The sequence below is a fragment of the Prionailurus bengalensis genome, chromosome A1 (assembly GCF_016509475.1).
Source record: "Prionailurus bengalensis isolate Pbe53 chromosome A1, Fcat_Pben_1.1_paternal_pri, whole genome shotgun sequence".
Lineage (NCBI taxonomy): Eukaryota > Metazoa > Chordata > Mammalia > Carnivora > Felidae > Prionailurus > Prionailurus bengalensis.
The window spans coordinates 17,461,650-17,477,917 of NC_057343.1; the positions used below are offsets into that span (position 1 = coordinate 17,461,650).

Below are 16,268 nucleotides of genomic sequence, written 5' to 3' on the forward strand. Positions count from 1 at the left end.
CAGCTATCTAATCTTTAAAACTGTTACGTAATAGAGTTGCCTTTTACGTGGCGGTTTGGGTCTACTGTTAGGAGAAAGCTGAGATCACATGAGACAACTGGAGATTGTGATTTCCCACTGCAGGCTCATTCCGGACATGAGCTCACTGAACGGCATGGCGGGCAGATCCCGCCGTCCTTAAATGATCTGCCTCTTCTGTCAAGCACACACAGTTGAGGATACCTTTGAAAACCAACTACTGAAATGGGATTCAAGATGATTCACCAAAGCAAAAACTCATAATGATTAAAAAGAATCTATAATTAATTTACCAAAAAGTAAATGCCCTAAACTAAACTGGCTGCTGCGCGGCTGTAGACCAAGGCACTGTGGGCAGAATGAGACTCATCAGAGCGTATTTCAGAAGTGCTCCAATTTTCCCAAGTACATACACCAACATTTACTTAAGAATAAAGGGCAAAAAGAAGAAAAAATAAAAAATGTATGAACTGCTGCTTACTTGGTGCGATAGTTGCGTGTGGCCGGCACGGAGGTATCGGATAAGGGACCGGCTTATGTGGATTGTATGTTGGAGGAGGCTAGATGAAGGGGAAGTACAGCAGTTAGAAGAAAACTAAGTCAGGAGCCTCCCTGCAAAACAAAATACAACTCGTCTTTTGACATATTTAGTACTAAGAGGCTAAAAATGCTCCAGCATATCAAAGGCTACTGGAGCGACACGCGGCACAAAATCAGGGAAATGTCTTTGCTCTAATAAATGTGGTTCCTATAATTTCCAAAGGCAGATGCTGCCAAAGACTGCTGTAGAGGTGTTTTTTATTTCTGTGTTAAATCCTCTCTCATGAAGCGTCAGATCTTCTCCAAAACAGCAAACTCCTCTCTGACCCAGTAGAGGTTAATGTGAGAATTCCTAGCTCCTCTTCTGTCACACAAGAATTCCGCTAGGTTTTGGAGCCTTGGCTACCCAAGAACTTCCAACATCCTCCTAAACTCATCAGAGATTCATGTTATCATTCTTACCCTCTTGTCACCTTGGGAAAAAAAAGCACCATATCCGTTAGCATTCAGCACTCTGACAACTCCAGGAGAACGTGGATTGGGGGGGGGGGGGGGGCTATGAATTCGGTGTTTTGGTCTTCTTGCCTTTTGAAATCCTCAACTCTTTTATTTTACAGTTCAGCTGGTCTCTAGAAAGCCAGAGGTATCTGAAGCTACGCCAAACGTTGTATTTTTCACTACAGTGAGCGAGAGAGGGACCCCACTTCGGGGAATCTCGCACTCATGCTCTTGAGGCAGAGGGCATCCATTGGTAGTAAAAGACCTAGATTCTTTCTAGCTCTCATACACGGCAGCCCAGTAAGATGCACTAGTCTTGTGCGAGGACTACGATCTGTGACTGTTTTGCTATAAACAACTGCCACTGGAATTCCTGTCATGTAAACAAGCAGGGACCGCAAGACAGCTGTGTAAAGGCCTCAGCCACTTCAGCTGGAACGATCCTTCAACCTGCAGGGTCATCTGTGGGTTTAGTTTATATCCTAACCAATCATTAAAATCACTCCCTTAAAAATACCCTCAGCCTCCTGGCTCCGCTCTTGCTTCACCAGTAACACTCATTTGGCCACAACCTTAAAGGTCTCCAGACTCCACTCCTGCAAGGGAACAGCTGAATAGGGACAGCGAAACAAAACAAAACAAAACAAATTTGACTGGTCTCGCTTTGAAATAAAACATGGAACCTCAGAATGGCCCTTAACACTGTTAACTAATTATGCTTTTTTATTTCCCTAGACCCTTCACTTTCCTGGAGTTTCTGGTACACTCTAAACTTTACAACACAAAAACAGAATTTATGCTGTCTGCTGTGGACAGACAGAAAACTACATGTAAGAGTTAAGACCTGTTTCATCATTTCTTCTCTACACATACCGGTTTGGATGGTCCAAGAATCCGTGCAGCTATTCCTTTGCCTTCATTAGTACATTCTTCACCATCTTTTTTCAAGGGAGTTCCCTATTTAAATAAATATGTAAATACGTAAATAAATATGTATGTATGTATGTATGTAAATAAATAAATAAATAGATAGATAGATAAATAGAAAAGAATTGAGACTTAAAAAGAAAAAAAATCACCTCAAAGCAAAACCAAAACAAATCCCTCACAGTATTACACTGAAGAAAAGGATTGAACACGGTAGGGGGTTAAGGACCTGGAGTCCAGATCCAATCCTGACTTGGCTTTAAGACCCTGTTAAGGTCCTCAGCCTTCCTCTGCCATAGAACCCTCACAACATGTACAGGCACCCAGAAGCACGCAATACACATGCGGATGACAGGAGAGCAGAATGAAGTAGGTTTTAATTTTTCCCCTCCACAACTGGAGCAACCAGAAAGAAGACTTCCATGCCTAGGTATATGTAATGGTCAAAGGATCAAAAAGAGTACCTATATTACAATCAAAAATAGATGATAAAAAATGATGTTCTCAATAAGCAGTAAGTGTGATAGTTTCTATTACGCAAGAATAAACGAGACCTCATTCAAGACTGTTATTATTAACAGATCAGAATGAGCTGACAGACTATTACGATGCATCCTCCTAAGGGTGTGTCCCTAAATGGTACATACTAGTAAGGAAGCCAACTTCCAAGATGGCTCCCAGAGGTCCCCACATCCTGTAGGCCCTTGTGAAGTTCCCTTCCAGAATGAACAGAGCTGACCTGTGTAACAAATAGGGTATTCCAGCAATGATGGCAATTTGACTTCCAAGACTATGTCCTAAGAGATAACACAGCTTCCACTTGCTTTCTCCTGAATTATTTGCTCTGATGGAAGTCAGCTACCAGGTCATGAGGTATTCGAGCAGCACTACAGGAAAGTCCTTATGGTAAGGAACAAAGACCCCCACCAACGACCAACACTAACTTGCCAGGCGTGTACACGAATCCCCTTGGGAGCAGAGTTTCAAGCTCTAATGGAGTCTTCTGATGACTATATCCTCATGAGAAACTCTGAGCCAGAACCAATCTAAGCCTCTCCCCACTGAGAGAGGCTGTTTTAATCCACTGAGTTTTAGGGTTATTTGTTATAGCACAAAAAATATATACCATTCTTTGAAAAGATTATCTTATAAAGACATTTGAGGAACACTGGTTGGTATCAAAACAAATTTTTTTCCTACAGGACTTCTCAGAGCCTTTAGCATGCAGTGTGACTCTCCAGGAAGGAAACATTGCACATAATTTTCCAAACACACTTAATTGTGAAACCGAGGAACACTGAGAATATGAGAAATGGTCCTTTATTAAGTGCAAATAAGTGCTTCTAACAAAACAAACTCATCCTCTTTTTTGTTTGGCTTGTTTTCTATACATTTGACACGCGTACTTTAACGTAGTCTGAACTTTCAATCAGTAAGGAATCCATGAATTACGCTGCCAACGTAATAAATTTCCTTTCCTTGGTAGAAGCATCATCAACTGGTATTTTCTTTAAATATCTTAACTGTGCTAAATTTCATACTTAGCCACAAGAAGTTTCCATAGTCACAAACATATACTTACTGGGAAAATTCCATTTATGCGACTAGGTTTTCCTTTGGGATATGGATTTCCTGGGATTGTTCCACAAGAAGATATCATGGCATGAGGAGCTTTGCAGCCCCCCTTGAAAGCCTGTAACAAAAAAAGAGGGTAGTTAAAAAACAAAAAACAAAAAACAAACTCATAGGCTAAGTATTCTGGGTATTAGGAAGACCCGTTAAAAAACATGAACTGAGGAACAGCATCACATTAATCTGTTCATACATTCATCAGCACTTACAGTAGTGAACATGACCAAAATTCTTTAGTAAAATCATTTTATTTCAATGGAATTACTCAGGCGGTAACATGTGTTTAATTAGCTTTCTATTGGTCACAACGAACAGACTCCTACACAAAGATATCTCCACAGGAGGTTTTGCAAATTGTGCGCAAAAAAGTTCATTTACTATTTAACGTGTCCCATTTCTCCAATGACCAAGATATAACATCATCCAACTCTACAAATGCCAAGCTTATGTTACAGGTGAGGCAAAGAGAGCAACAGATGACACGGACATGGGTCTGCTCTGAAGACACGTGTAACTTGGTGGAGAAAACACAAGCAAGTAACATGGGAGGGACACTGGGTATCCAAAGAGCTGTACTGTTGAAAAAGCAAGAGATATCTGGGCAAACTGCATTCATCATAGTGTTCCATAGTCATGAGACACAATGAGGGATGTTCTGGCTTATTACTGCATTCTCAGCTTCTACAGTGGTACACTAACCAGTCTTGAATTCATACTCAATAAACATTAAATGAATGAAAAACACTACATTAGGCGACATATATCCCAATAGACCCATATTATGTTACAGGGGTATGAAGTTATACATGGCTGTATTTTACAGCTACGTACGATGTCACATATTCTGTTGCAGAAGTATATTGGTTTTATAAATTCACTCACAACACATATAATTGGCTATATAATCCCACCCTAAAAATTATCTCAATTTTTGCTTTTTATAAATAGTACCAGGGTAAATACCCTTATATACAAATTGGTATATATTTATTTCCTTGGAATAAATTCCTAGTAATAGAGTTTTGGGGTCAAAAGGCATGAACACTTTAAGGCTCTCCTAGTTTACTTTCCAGAGAAGTTGTACTAACTTACATTGACTAGACAGCCTATTCCACAGAATACTCAGGCCCATGTTACTTCTGAGAAGGAAAAGTGACCTGATCAGAATGCTTTATATGGAAGAAAACAACAGCAGTAAATGCAGCGTGCCTTAAAGAATTTCGTCAAGAGAACCAATGAACAAGTTATTAAAGTTAGAACTGTGGGCTCAGATCTTGCTTCTCTCCAATAGTTCATGAGTAAGGCGAAGTTTTCTGCTGGCTCTGAGCTTAGCAGAGGCTGCAAGATTTAATGTGCCTCGGCAGTCAGGCCCCAGGAGAGGAGTCTGCATCTTCCTCAAGCGGGTTTTTAGTCAGTAATTCAGTTTCCAGCCATCACGATCTTAAGAAACAAATACCTTAAGTAACAAATCAAGTAGGTTTCAGTAAGTACTACTTCTTCTATTCTTGAGATTTTAAAGTAGTAAACTGGAATTCTGCTTCATTATCTATCTCTTAGATCTGATTAACGTAAGACTGATGACAATGAGGGGCGCCTGGGTGGCTCAGTCGGTTAATCTTCTGACACTGGCTCAGGTCAAGACCCCGTGGTTTGTGGGTTCAAGGCCTGCGTCGGGCTCTGTGCTGACGGCTCCGAGCCTGGAGCCTGTTCAGATTCTGTGTCTCCCTCTCTCTCTGTGCCCTCCCACCCCTCCCCAACTCTTGCTCTGTCCCTCTCTTTCTCAAAAATAAATAAACATTAAAAAAATTTTTTCTTTAAAGTTAAAAAAAAAGACCGATAACAATACAAATTTAAAACATCACATTCACAATTACAGAAGATTAGAGGCAAAAGCTTGGAGGCATGGCAAAGCTACTAGGGGATGGAGAATAAATACCGACTGAGGCTTAAGCTGAGGAGCTGAATAGGTCACTCTCAAGCCATTTCCTCATCCGCCAGTACCCCCTTCACCCAGCTCTCATCCTCCACGGACTGTAGGGCTGTCATTCTTGACCCATCGCACAAGAGCAGTCAGGTCATTTGTCACAGAAACACAGGAATAAGACTGTACTTTTTCATCAACGTTCAGAAGAACCCAGTGTTCTATTTATAGAGCAATCTTGAGAAAATTACCTGTTCAAGTACTCTTTTGCACCGTTTCTTCTCAGACATATTTATCCTGAATAAATCTTCAATGGGACGAGAATTCTGTGCATCAACAATGTTTCTACCAAGGAAATGCAATTTAGCTTTTAAGAACCTGGACATACAATACAAAGGCCACAATCTTTACCATACAACTCTACCTGGGTAAGCGTCTCCCCAATGACACAGGGAGAAAAGTGATTATTTCATTTTAATTGGTGAATATAAACAACATGCTTACATAAAATTGACAAATGTAACTGAGCTGAGGCTCATCTGGTTACCTAAAAGTAACAAAGTAATTCAATAAAGAGCACCATTCTGAGATTCTTTGAAAACGTCCCCTCACGAGGAGTAGTAGGAGATCTATGGCAATAGAAAAAAAAAAAGCCTATGTGGCCAAATGCGTAAGAGTCATGGTTGATCTAAAACTGAAGCTTACCTTGTGCTTTAATTTTGTATTTTTGTGCACATCTACAAAACACTTGTAGGTTGTAAGTCCCATATGTTATATGGTATACGTTATAAGTCCCTTATAGCACTTCAAAATGCACGTGCTCGAAATAAACAGCAACCTACAGACTGTTCCATCCTGCAGAACAGCAGGCTCTTTTCTCCTTGAGCTGACATTCATCACAGTCACTTACTCCATGCAGCGCTGAGTGCTTTCACATATCTTACGGTATCAAAAGTTCACATATCCTACCGAGTAGGTGAGATCCTTATCTTCACACCCGAGGAAAATAAGGTCCATAAAGAATAAGTACATATCAAGCCAAAAAAAAACACGTTGATCAGAATGTGGCAGAACCTAACCACAAACCCGTAGCTTTCTCAATAAGCCTTTCAAACTATTCAGAGTAGGAAGGCAACGGAAGTCACTGAAATGCAGACAAATAATCTCAGTATGGCCTGTTATTCTCTAAGGTATAACCACGTGTAATAAGTACACTAGATATTTAGATACAAAAATTCAGTCTACACTTTCACAGATTTTATTAGAGTTCCATTTGCTAATAAAATTCTAACACACACTAATGAGTTAAAAAAGATTTAAAAAGTTTTCCAAATTTTCTCCAATGAAGTAACAAGAAAATGAAATACTTACGAAGCTAACAGCTCAAGAGCAACTAGCTTGTCTTTACTGAAGGTGAAACAATTGAGAATATGGACCACTTCTGCTGGGTGAACAGCCACCATTTTCTATTAATATAAAAAACAATGTTGTTTTCAACATGACAAGTTTTCATGCCAGAAATTGCCTTTTTTAGGGAAACATGGTTAAATGTTCTCTTAATGTAAATATTTGAGGTAAAACTGCTTACTAAAAGTAAGCCCTAACAACCATGTGACTTCAACTCAGGCTTTTTCTATATAACCATTTCAGTTGAAGACCTAAGTTCCCCATGCACTCTTTCTTATCATTTCTCAGTGGATTCATTTATAGAAAAAAATACTTACATATACTACTTTTCTCAGAAAGGTCATAAAAAAGGGGGTATTTATAAATATGGGAAATACTTGGCTTGAGAAGTTAGAAAAAAAACTACATTCCTCAGCTAGAACACCAAGTAGTCTATAATCAGGGATTCCTAAAGTGATGTCCACGTGCTGAATACTGTTACTAAGATAGGGTGACAGCAGAGTCACCTCAGGTAGGGAAAGGACAGGTTAAACAGTACGAGTGTGCACGTGTGTGAGCAGGGGGAGGGGCAGACAGAGAGGGAGAGAGAGAATCCCAAACAGGGACTGTCAGCGCAGAGCCCTGCTCGGGACTTGACCCCATGAACCGTGGCATCATGATGTGAGCCTAAATCAAGAGTCAGATGCCACCCAGGCACCCCTAAACAGAACTTTACTGCAGAACTTTCTTAGGAGTCTTATAATAACGTGCACTGTGACATTCCAAGATTGTGTGCAATGTTACATAATTTGACTAGGGTACTTTTGTTTTTGAAGATAAGATTCAGCCAATTTACAGATTTATGTTAACAGTGGATGGAATTCAAAGGAAAGTCAATGCCAGATCATTTAGAATCACTGCCCAATAGATTCCTAAAATTTAAATTATTTTTTTTACATTTATTTATTTTTGAGAGACAGAGAGAGAGCGTGAGTGAGGGAGGGGCAGATAGAGAGGGAGACACAGAATCCGAAGCAGGCTCCAGGCTCTGAGTTGTCAGCACAGAGCCCGATGCGGGGTTCGAACCCACAAACCGCAAGATCATGACTTGAACTGACGTCGGACGCTAAACCGACTGAGCCAGCCAGGCGCCCCTAGATTCCTACAATTTAGAGCAGTGTTTTTCAGACAATTTTATCCAGGTTAGCACCAAGAGAATTGGTTTAACTATATACCCTTTTGCAAGTCTTTAAATGGACATCTAAAAACTATGCTACAAGTTTAAATATTTACAAAAATTGATTTATTTATCTTCGTTATATATTTGTAAAAACTTTGGAACTACTGATTTAGTTCACTTCATTTATGAAAATGTCTATTGTATAACCTAATTGTCAAGATTAGTCCTCTGTGAAAACAACCAAATCAGACTGACTTTGTCAGAAAAGGTTGGACTCATTAAGTTGTGCCCATGCTAGCCTTTCGCCTCTAAATACGTTAGAATTTTAATTTTAAGGTAGGTCCAAGTAAGCAGGCCTCAGAGCTTTGTCATGAATTTTTCATCTTAATAAAATAAGGTGAGGTCCCCATCAGTATTTCTTACAAAACCTCTCTGCTTTGCTCTCCCTCTTAGGAAATTACTGGTCTCTTGGGTCCTTGGGGAAAAGATTTTCACCCTGGGGTGATGGGTGGATGGGTGAGATAACCTTTTTTTTTTTTTATAAAGTTAAAAAAAAAATTGTTAAAGAGGAGAAACACTAACATATCCAGACACTTTCTTTGCCAAATTAGTTTAGGAAGCTAAGGATCTGTAGATTTCCTTAAAGCTATCTGTGCCTGATCCTCCGAGGAGAATCTTCCTACATAGCCAGATACTGTTTGACTTAAATGTCTCCTTTAATTTAGGCTCCAGCACTGTGCTGGCCATACAGAAGCCACTAGGCACATGTGTCTATTTAAATTAAAATGAAAGAAATAATACAGTTCCACAGGCAGACCAGACACATTAGGTGCTCAAAAGCCACATGTGGTCAGTGGTTACCAGACTGGACAGCAGAGATACAGAACTCTTCCATTATCGCTGGAAGTTCCATTTGGACAGTGTTGGTCTAAAGAATTATAAATATAAACCCAACTGACTACTGTTCTAAAACTAAATACAAAAGGATAAAGATATCAAAAATTTGAAGGACGTACACAAAAACACTTAAGAATTCAAATTCTAGGGGTGCCTGGGTGGCTCAGTCGGTTAAGCGGCCGGGTCATGATCTTGTGGTTCATGAATTTGAGCCCCAAGCCAGGTTCTGTGTTGACAGCTCACAGCCTGGAGCCTGCTTTAGATTCTGTGTCTCCCTTTCTCTCTGCCTCTCCCCCACTCACGCTCTGTCTCTCTCTCTCAAAAAAATAAATAAGCTTTAAAAAAAATAAGAATTCAAGGGGCGCCTGGGTGGCGCAGTCGGTTAAGCGTCCGACTTCAGCCAGGTCACGATCTCGCGGTCCGTGAGTTCGAGCCCCGCATCAGGCTCTGGGCTGATGGCTCAGAGCCTGGAGCCTGTTTCTGATTCTGTGTCTCCCTCTCTCTCTGCCCCTCCCCCGTTCATGCTCTGTCTCTCTCTGTCCCAAAAATAAATAAACGTTGAAAAAAAAAAAAAAAAGAATTCAAATTCTAGGGGCATCTGGGTGGTTCAGTCGGTTAAGCATCCAACTCTTGGTTTTGGCTCAGGTCATGATTTCAGTTTATTGAGTTCAAGCCCTGCACCGCGCTCCAGGCTGACAGCAGGGGGGGCCTGCTCGAGATTCTCTCTCTCTCTCTCCCCCTTTCTCTCTGCCCCTCCCCTGCTTGCACTCTCTCTCTCAAAAGAAATAAACTATAAAAGAAAATTCAAATTCTATGTTTTGTTTGCCTATAAATATTTTCTCTTCCAATCTGCCAATTAGGATCCTATGGTTCACAACTTAATAAGGTACATACAATTTAAATTCACAGTTTGGGGAGTCTTAATTTTTTTAACAATTATTTGATTAATCAAAGTATAATAAAACTTAGGATTAGTTTTTCTAATGCAAACAAATTACAACCTGAGATCAATTATAGAAAACAAGTGGAGAATTCAAGATACTTAAATTCTTCATTCTAAAGAAAAGTAAGTTACTTACATGTTGTAATGCTTTCATTGCCTTTAACTGAGGTTCAGCCCAGGAGAAATATCTCAGTAAATCAACCACCTGAAAAAGCAAAGAACTCCTTTAGCTCTAATGATATGTATTTGCCAACATTTCTACAAGATTTGTTTCAGTACTATGAATTACTATTCGGTCCCTTATTGGCACAAATCACAATTTAAGTGCTCAATGGCCATCTGAAGTAGATAGTTACCACGAGGAATAGTGCAAAAAGAGAACATTTTGGTCATCACAGAGACTGGGGCAGCGCTGCTACAGAAATAAACAAAAAGTATAAAATACAGGAAAAACAAAGTACCTAAAGAAAAGAGAATGAAAAAGTACTAGATGGAGATAAATGTCAGCTGTATTACGAATGGAAAACTGTAAAAATTTAGTGGAGAGTGACAGTTTTAATCAATCACAAAAGGGTGTTCACTGGTGTAGTTTAGAATAGGTCTGCTATCTCCTGCACTTTTCCTTGAATCTCAAGGGCACGGATCTCGTATTTACACCACAGATCTATTCCCTAAAAGTGTAAGAAGCACCATGAGTTACTCCAGCAATTTGTAAACAGTAGGGCATTTGGGGAACACAGTTAGCCAGGCTCTCCCACCACTACTGCCACCGGCGAATTTCAAATGAATGAGGGAGATACTACGAGATCTCTTATAAAAGATGAGGAGGGCATCAAGGTCACAACACTGAAGTTCCTGCATAGTCACCACCACCCTTTTCACTGCCTCCAAGGGAAATCCAAAAGAAAAGAAAAAAAAAAAAAAAGACTCAAAGAGGGAGTAATAAAATCTGGGTTAGTGAATTAATGTGTTAAGGTTTCAATTATTCTACAAAGCAAAATTAATGCTAGAGACTGGAGTGGTATATGAAGAGCAGAAAATACTTTCACTCCTTATAAAGTGACGTGTATGTTGCAAATGAGTATTATGCATATGTTCTTTACTATTATGGGAATAATGGTTTTACTATACATACACGTAGAAAATGCTACCTGCCCCTTTACCAACCAAAAAGAAACGTTGCTATCACGTCTGAGATAGGAAGAAAAACCTTCAATACAATAAGGAGGCTCAGAAGGTCATACTTAAAAAATAGCTTTTAGTTTTTTAAAGTTTTTGATGACTTTAGCAAAGTGGAATAACCACCAAGGGAAGTTTTCTACAAAATTTCACACACACACATATACTCGAAAGAAGAAAAGTTATTATCTATGAGATATTATAAATCCTTGTGAAACATTTAAATTAAGGTGATTTTGAAAAGTAATGGGACAGCTGAAAAACACTCACTAAATAGACAGCAATACAATGCATGCAATTTGTAAAGTAGCTTTTAGGCATTTAAGAGTCAAAACCTCTGTAGGCTTAAAGTGATCCAAACCTCAAGTTTTAAAAATCTTGAGATAACAGATGAGAAGTTGGAGCATTTACTAACTCCACCTACAGATTCATCCACTGTCTACCCTCTCCACACATTCTTACCCTTTCCCAGAACTCTTCTCCAGAGGCACATTTCTCTTTCTGCTCTATTTCTCTATCAAGTGTTTTTTAAGTATTCCTCAGAAATCAGGCCTCTTTATGTATGTTGTGGGTATGCATACATATGCATACACTTTTTAAATTAGCCAACTCCCCCTAAAGCTGCATGAGTTTTCATTAAACTACTATGCTTAAAACATTATTTGTCTGGCAGTGACAGAAACTACTTATTAAACACCACATTTTGTTTTAACATGTAGTCAATTTTGTAATTACTGACTTATAAATACTGTACAAATTTGGGTATGTTTACCATTAGAAATCTATAAATTCATGATGCTGTGCTCAGAATAAATATTTGAAAACTGGTCTTGGACACTGAATTTTAAAATGTTACCAGGGCACCTGGGTGGCTTAGTTGGTTAAGTCTGACTCTTGGTTTCGGCTCAGATCATGATCTCACAGTTCGTGAGTTTGAGCTCCATGTCAGGCTCTATGCTGACAGCTGCGGAGCCTGCTTGAGATTCTCGGTCTCCCTCTCTCTCTGCTCGTCCCCCACTTGCTATCTGTCTCTCTAAATAAACATAAATTAATAAAATAAAATAAAATAAAATAAAATAAAATAAAATAAAATAAAATAAAATAAAATAAAATAAAATAAAATAAAATAAAATAATGTTAACACAGGCGCCTAGGTGGCTGAGTCAGTTGAATGTCTGACTCTTGATTTCAGCTCAGGTCATGATCCCAGGGTCCTGGGATTGAGCCCCTCATTGGGCTCCACACTGAGTCTGGAGCCTGTTTAAGATTCATTCATTCTCTCTGTCTCTCTGTCTCTCTCTGCCCTTCTCCCCGGCTTGTGCTCTCTCTCTAAAACAAAAAATAAAATAAAGTTAATATATGATATTGCAGTGAAAGTAGGTATGTTTGTAAAATACTCTAACTATACACTAGGTAAAATTTTCTTCCCAAATGGAAAGCTTCTAAAGTTTCTGAATAAATACAGCAACAAACTAAAAGCAATTCTGAACTTGACCAGCAAGTAAATAGACATTAACCAGAATATCAGAGTGAAAAAAGATCTTTGTATACACAAATACCTGTTCACTAGAGAAATATCCATGCACATATTCAATTGCTTTTAATTTGTACTCTGTCAGAACAGCCTAAGAAAGGAAAAAGAAAAACAGCATTAGCATATGTAAGCTAAATAGTAACATGCAGACGTCAAAACTGCCTAAGCAACATGGCAGCCCTTCTTCAGCCCCAGCACAGGCAGCGAAAGTCACTGGGGTGACATGACATTCCACCTTCCAGGTTCCGTGCAGTAAGGGATACATGGAGACAGCAGGAAAACCTCCTGAGTCTCCCTACTCACTCCTACCAGGAAAAGGAACAAAGCTATAATAGGCAAGCGTTGACATTAATAGAAATTCCATACAGAATTCTTGTTAATGTTATTAGAGTTTCAGAACATCCCAAATTCAACCAAACTGTCATTTTTAAGAAGCCTAATTATATCAAACATTATTCACGCATTCATGCATCAATTATTGAGCAGCTATTATGTGCTTAGTGATAGAGAAACATGAATGACAAGGTCTGGTCAGGTTCTCAGTACTTCCACTGGAATGTTAAGACCCCAAGGAGCCAAAAAGGGCCCTCAATTCAATCTGTGTGCCTGCTACTAACTGGCCTTGCGGCCTCTGAAAGGCATTTTAATTAGCTTGAGAACCTTTTTAACCATAAAAAGGGAACAACATTCACTACCCACCTCAGAGTTACTGTGAAAATTAAAATAGTCAATAGTAGATCTGACACATAATAGTACTAAGTTACGGTTCCTTTCCTCACAGGGCCTCTATCAATGCGAAGTTCAGAGAGAAAGTATGGTGGTCTTGACCCAGCACTATCCAGAACCAGCTAAAATCATATATGTTGTCCTTGCAACTGTTTGCCAAACTTAGAGATGGAAACAACCATAATTTGGTAGCTACTAATCATTAAAAATCAACTAAACCCTTTGTACTACAAAACAATATTTGTATTTGGTATATATATCATTTTGCTAGGAGAAAACATGACCAGTTTACTGAAAGAAACATCCAGGTTGCCCAGTAGTTTTTCACTGAAAAGGGAAGTGAGGAAGAGAGAATGGGACTCTGGGTAAGGTACTCTTACTGTTGAGATGTAATCTCGGGAAGCGATTACCTGGTTTAAACCAATTTATATCTACAAAGTCTGAAAGCAATTTTTTTTAAAAAACAATAGTAATTCTCATTTAGATATGCCTACGTTTTTATCCCATTTTAACAGACTTAAGACAATGCTGATGTATCTAATTTGCTTGCAGACCAAAAATAAGGATTTAAATAAGAAAGTAAATTGCTATCTCATGTATGACTTTGATCTCTGGAAAATATCCTATTCCCCTCATTAGTGTGTGTGTGTGTGTGTGTGTGTGTGTGTGTGTGTGTGTGTGTGATCTTTTCACAACATAGAAGGGAGAGATTTTGCAAACTGCACCCTATAACTTCCAAAAGTAGAAATCTACTTGGTCTACTTGAACCCACAAATTACTTCCTCATAAACAGTAAATATCAGCTCATAAACAAATTGTTACAAATTCTATACATATAGTTGACAACCTGACATTTTATTGCAAATTTTAATTGGACAAGCTGGATTTGCAAAAGCTGAAATTTTGACCAAAAACAACATTCAATATCACCCAACATGTAAATTTAACCTAATACGCGAATTTGAAAAACAGTTTTAGGACAGATGAAGAAAACGAACACTTTGCTTTATAGAAAATGCAGAAAAACAGCATGTCTACAGGGAATTTCATTCATCTCATAAGCTGAAATAAATCAATCACCAGAGCATAAAGTAACAAATCCTACCCTGTCAGTCAAGGGTCTTAAAGGTTTGGAAATGGCCAGAAGTTCTAAGCAAAACACTCAGTATTAGCATACTAATGGTACAGATGGTCCTTCCAGATCTAATTATGTAAACACTTTTGTGCTTTAAGTATTTACTGGGCTCAAGGCTACATTCCAAATCTTTTTGCTGTTTGGTTCATTCTGGGAGGTCGGTTACATACAACAGCCTCGAAAAGAAGCAAAAACTTAGAAAACAGGAAGAAAAAAAGTGTTGAAATTCAAGTTATTGAAGCCCATTCCTAAGAATATGACTTTAAACCTAATACATTTGGACATTGTGTCCGTCCAGGCAACACATAGCCTATCTTCAGATTTGAAAAACCTGCCATGAGAACTCCCATTAAAGAAATTTTATACGTATTATCTCTTAATTGTCAGTCTTAGGTTACTGAAAGATGAGATAAAAACTTAAATATTAAATCACTTTTCCGCCAAGTACAGAGCTATTAGATTTGTAGAGCCGGCTTCCGAACGAGTATTCTTTGAATATATTTTCCACAATACCGCACTGATCGTCAAATTTAGCATTAACAACTTAATTTCTATTTGTATCGTGAAATGTATCGCGATACAAGCTCCCGTAGTGTACATTAAAAATTCCTACCAATTTTGCAATCCTAAAACTCGTATTTTGCACCATCGGCACGCAGTCCTTCAAAGAGAATTAACTACGAAAATTCGTAGCTCATAGATTGATTTAAGGCATTAAGTGAAATTACCTTTCTAATTTCATCCAACACCGTTTCAAAGGACTTTTTGTCCATCTTGGTTAGTTTCGACGTGGTTTTACACAGTTGCACTTTCAATCACAAAATGTTCATCCCTGGTCTGCTCTAATAGTAAAAAACGTTTATAGCTGAGGAGGAAAGACTCCAGGAGCAAGAAAAAGGATGCAAAGAGGTAGAGAGTACTTCAAACTCTGCAAAAATTTCTAAAAATGGACACTTATAAAAACTTTTTATTAAAAGCAAAAACCGCCAGACTTTCTCAGCTTCAGGACACCTCGGGGAAGAGTCCGGTGCTCTCGGAGTCCTGCAAAGAAGCCCAGGGCTTGGCAGCCGGAGCTGAGCTTCGGTCCCCTGCAACTGAAGGCCAGGCGCCGCCGGGGAAAGGTCGTGAAGCCGCTCTCCCGAGTGGAGCGGCCGGGAGAGCAGATGCACCTGCGCCCCGGATCCTGCGGGCGGCGAAGAAGGAGGTACCGGCCTCTCAACCCGCACCAGCGCCTAGGCCGCCGGCCGCCGCCCCTCACCGCGGCGCATGGCCCGACTTGCGTTCAACCCCAGCAGCTGCGCTGGCTCCTGGGTCCCGTAGCCCGGGCAGCGGAGGCCGGGCAGGCTCTTTGTTACCAGCTGCCACGGCTTCCGGGAGCGGGCCGGCAGCCGGAGAGCACCGGGAGCCGGGCGAGGGGGCCCACACTCTCCGGTAGGGGGACTCCCGAATACCGCGGCGCCCACGGCGTCTAGAGCCCTTCCTGGTTACCCCTACAGCTCCCACCGGCTCCTGGGGGCCTTTAAAGAAGCTCGTCGCGCCCCTGTAAACCCAACTCTGCGCCGAGAGCTTAGGCCTCTCTTTCCCGAAAGCCAAAGGAGGGGTCCTGGTGTGGGAACGTAGGTGTCTACAGCAAATGCCTGAATTCCTCAGAATCGGAGGTAGCAGAAATCTTTCTCGGAGCTTGAAAATCATTTTTTGAGAGCCACATTTCTATTTTGCGGGTTTGCGTGTGTTAGGTTGTGATTTTTCAAT

The 16,268-nt window shown here is 39.9% G+C and overlaps 1 protein-coding gene across 1 annotated transcript in view; it reads right to left on the bottom strand.

The window, feature by feature from the left end:
- Positions 1-16,108, bottom strand: part of PROSER1 (proline and serine rich 1) — a 28,144-nt gene extending 12,036 nt beyond the window's left edge. The window contains exons 1-8 of the mRNA XM_043577745.1: positions 15,245-16,108; positions 12,681-12,746; positions 10,079-10,147; positions 6,908-7,002; positions 5,788-5,881; positions 3,566-3,676; positions 1,930-2,013; positions 500-578 (exon numbers count right to left, since the gene is read on the bottom strand). Coding sequence (XP_043433680.1) covers positions 500-578; positions 1,930-2,013; positions 3,566-3,676; positions 5,788-5,881; positions 6,908-7,002; positions 10,079-10,147; positions 12,681-12,746; positions 15,245-15,289 — 643 coding nt within the window. The 5' untranslated portion in view covers positions 15,290-16,108. The remainder of the gene's footprint in view (positions 1-499; positions 579-1,929; positions 2,014-3,565; positions 3,677-5,787; positions 5,882-6,907; positions 7,003-10,078; positions 10,148-12,680; positions 12,747-15,244) is intronic.
- Between the last annotated feature and the right edge of the window lie 160 nt (positions 16,109-16,268).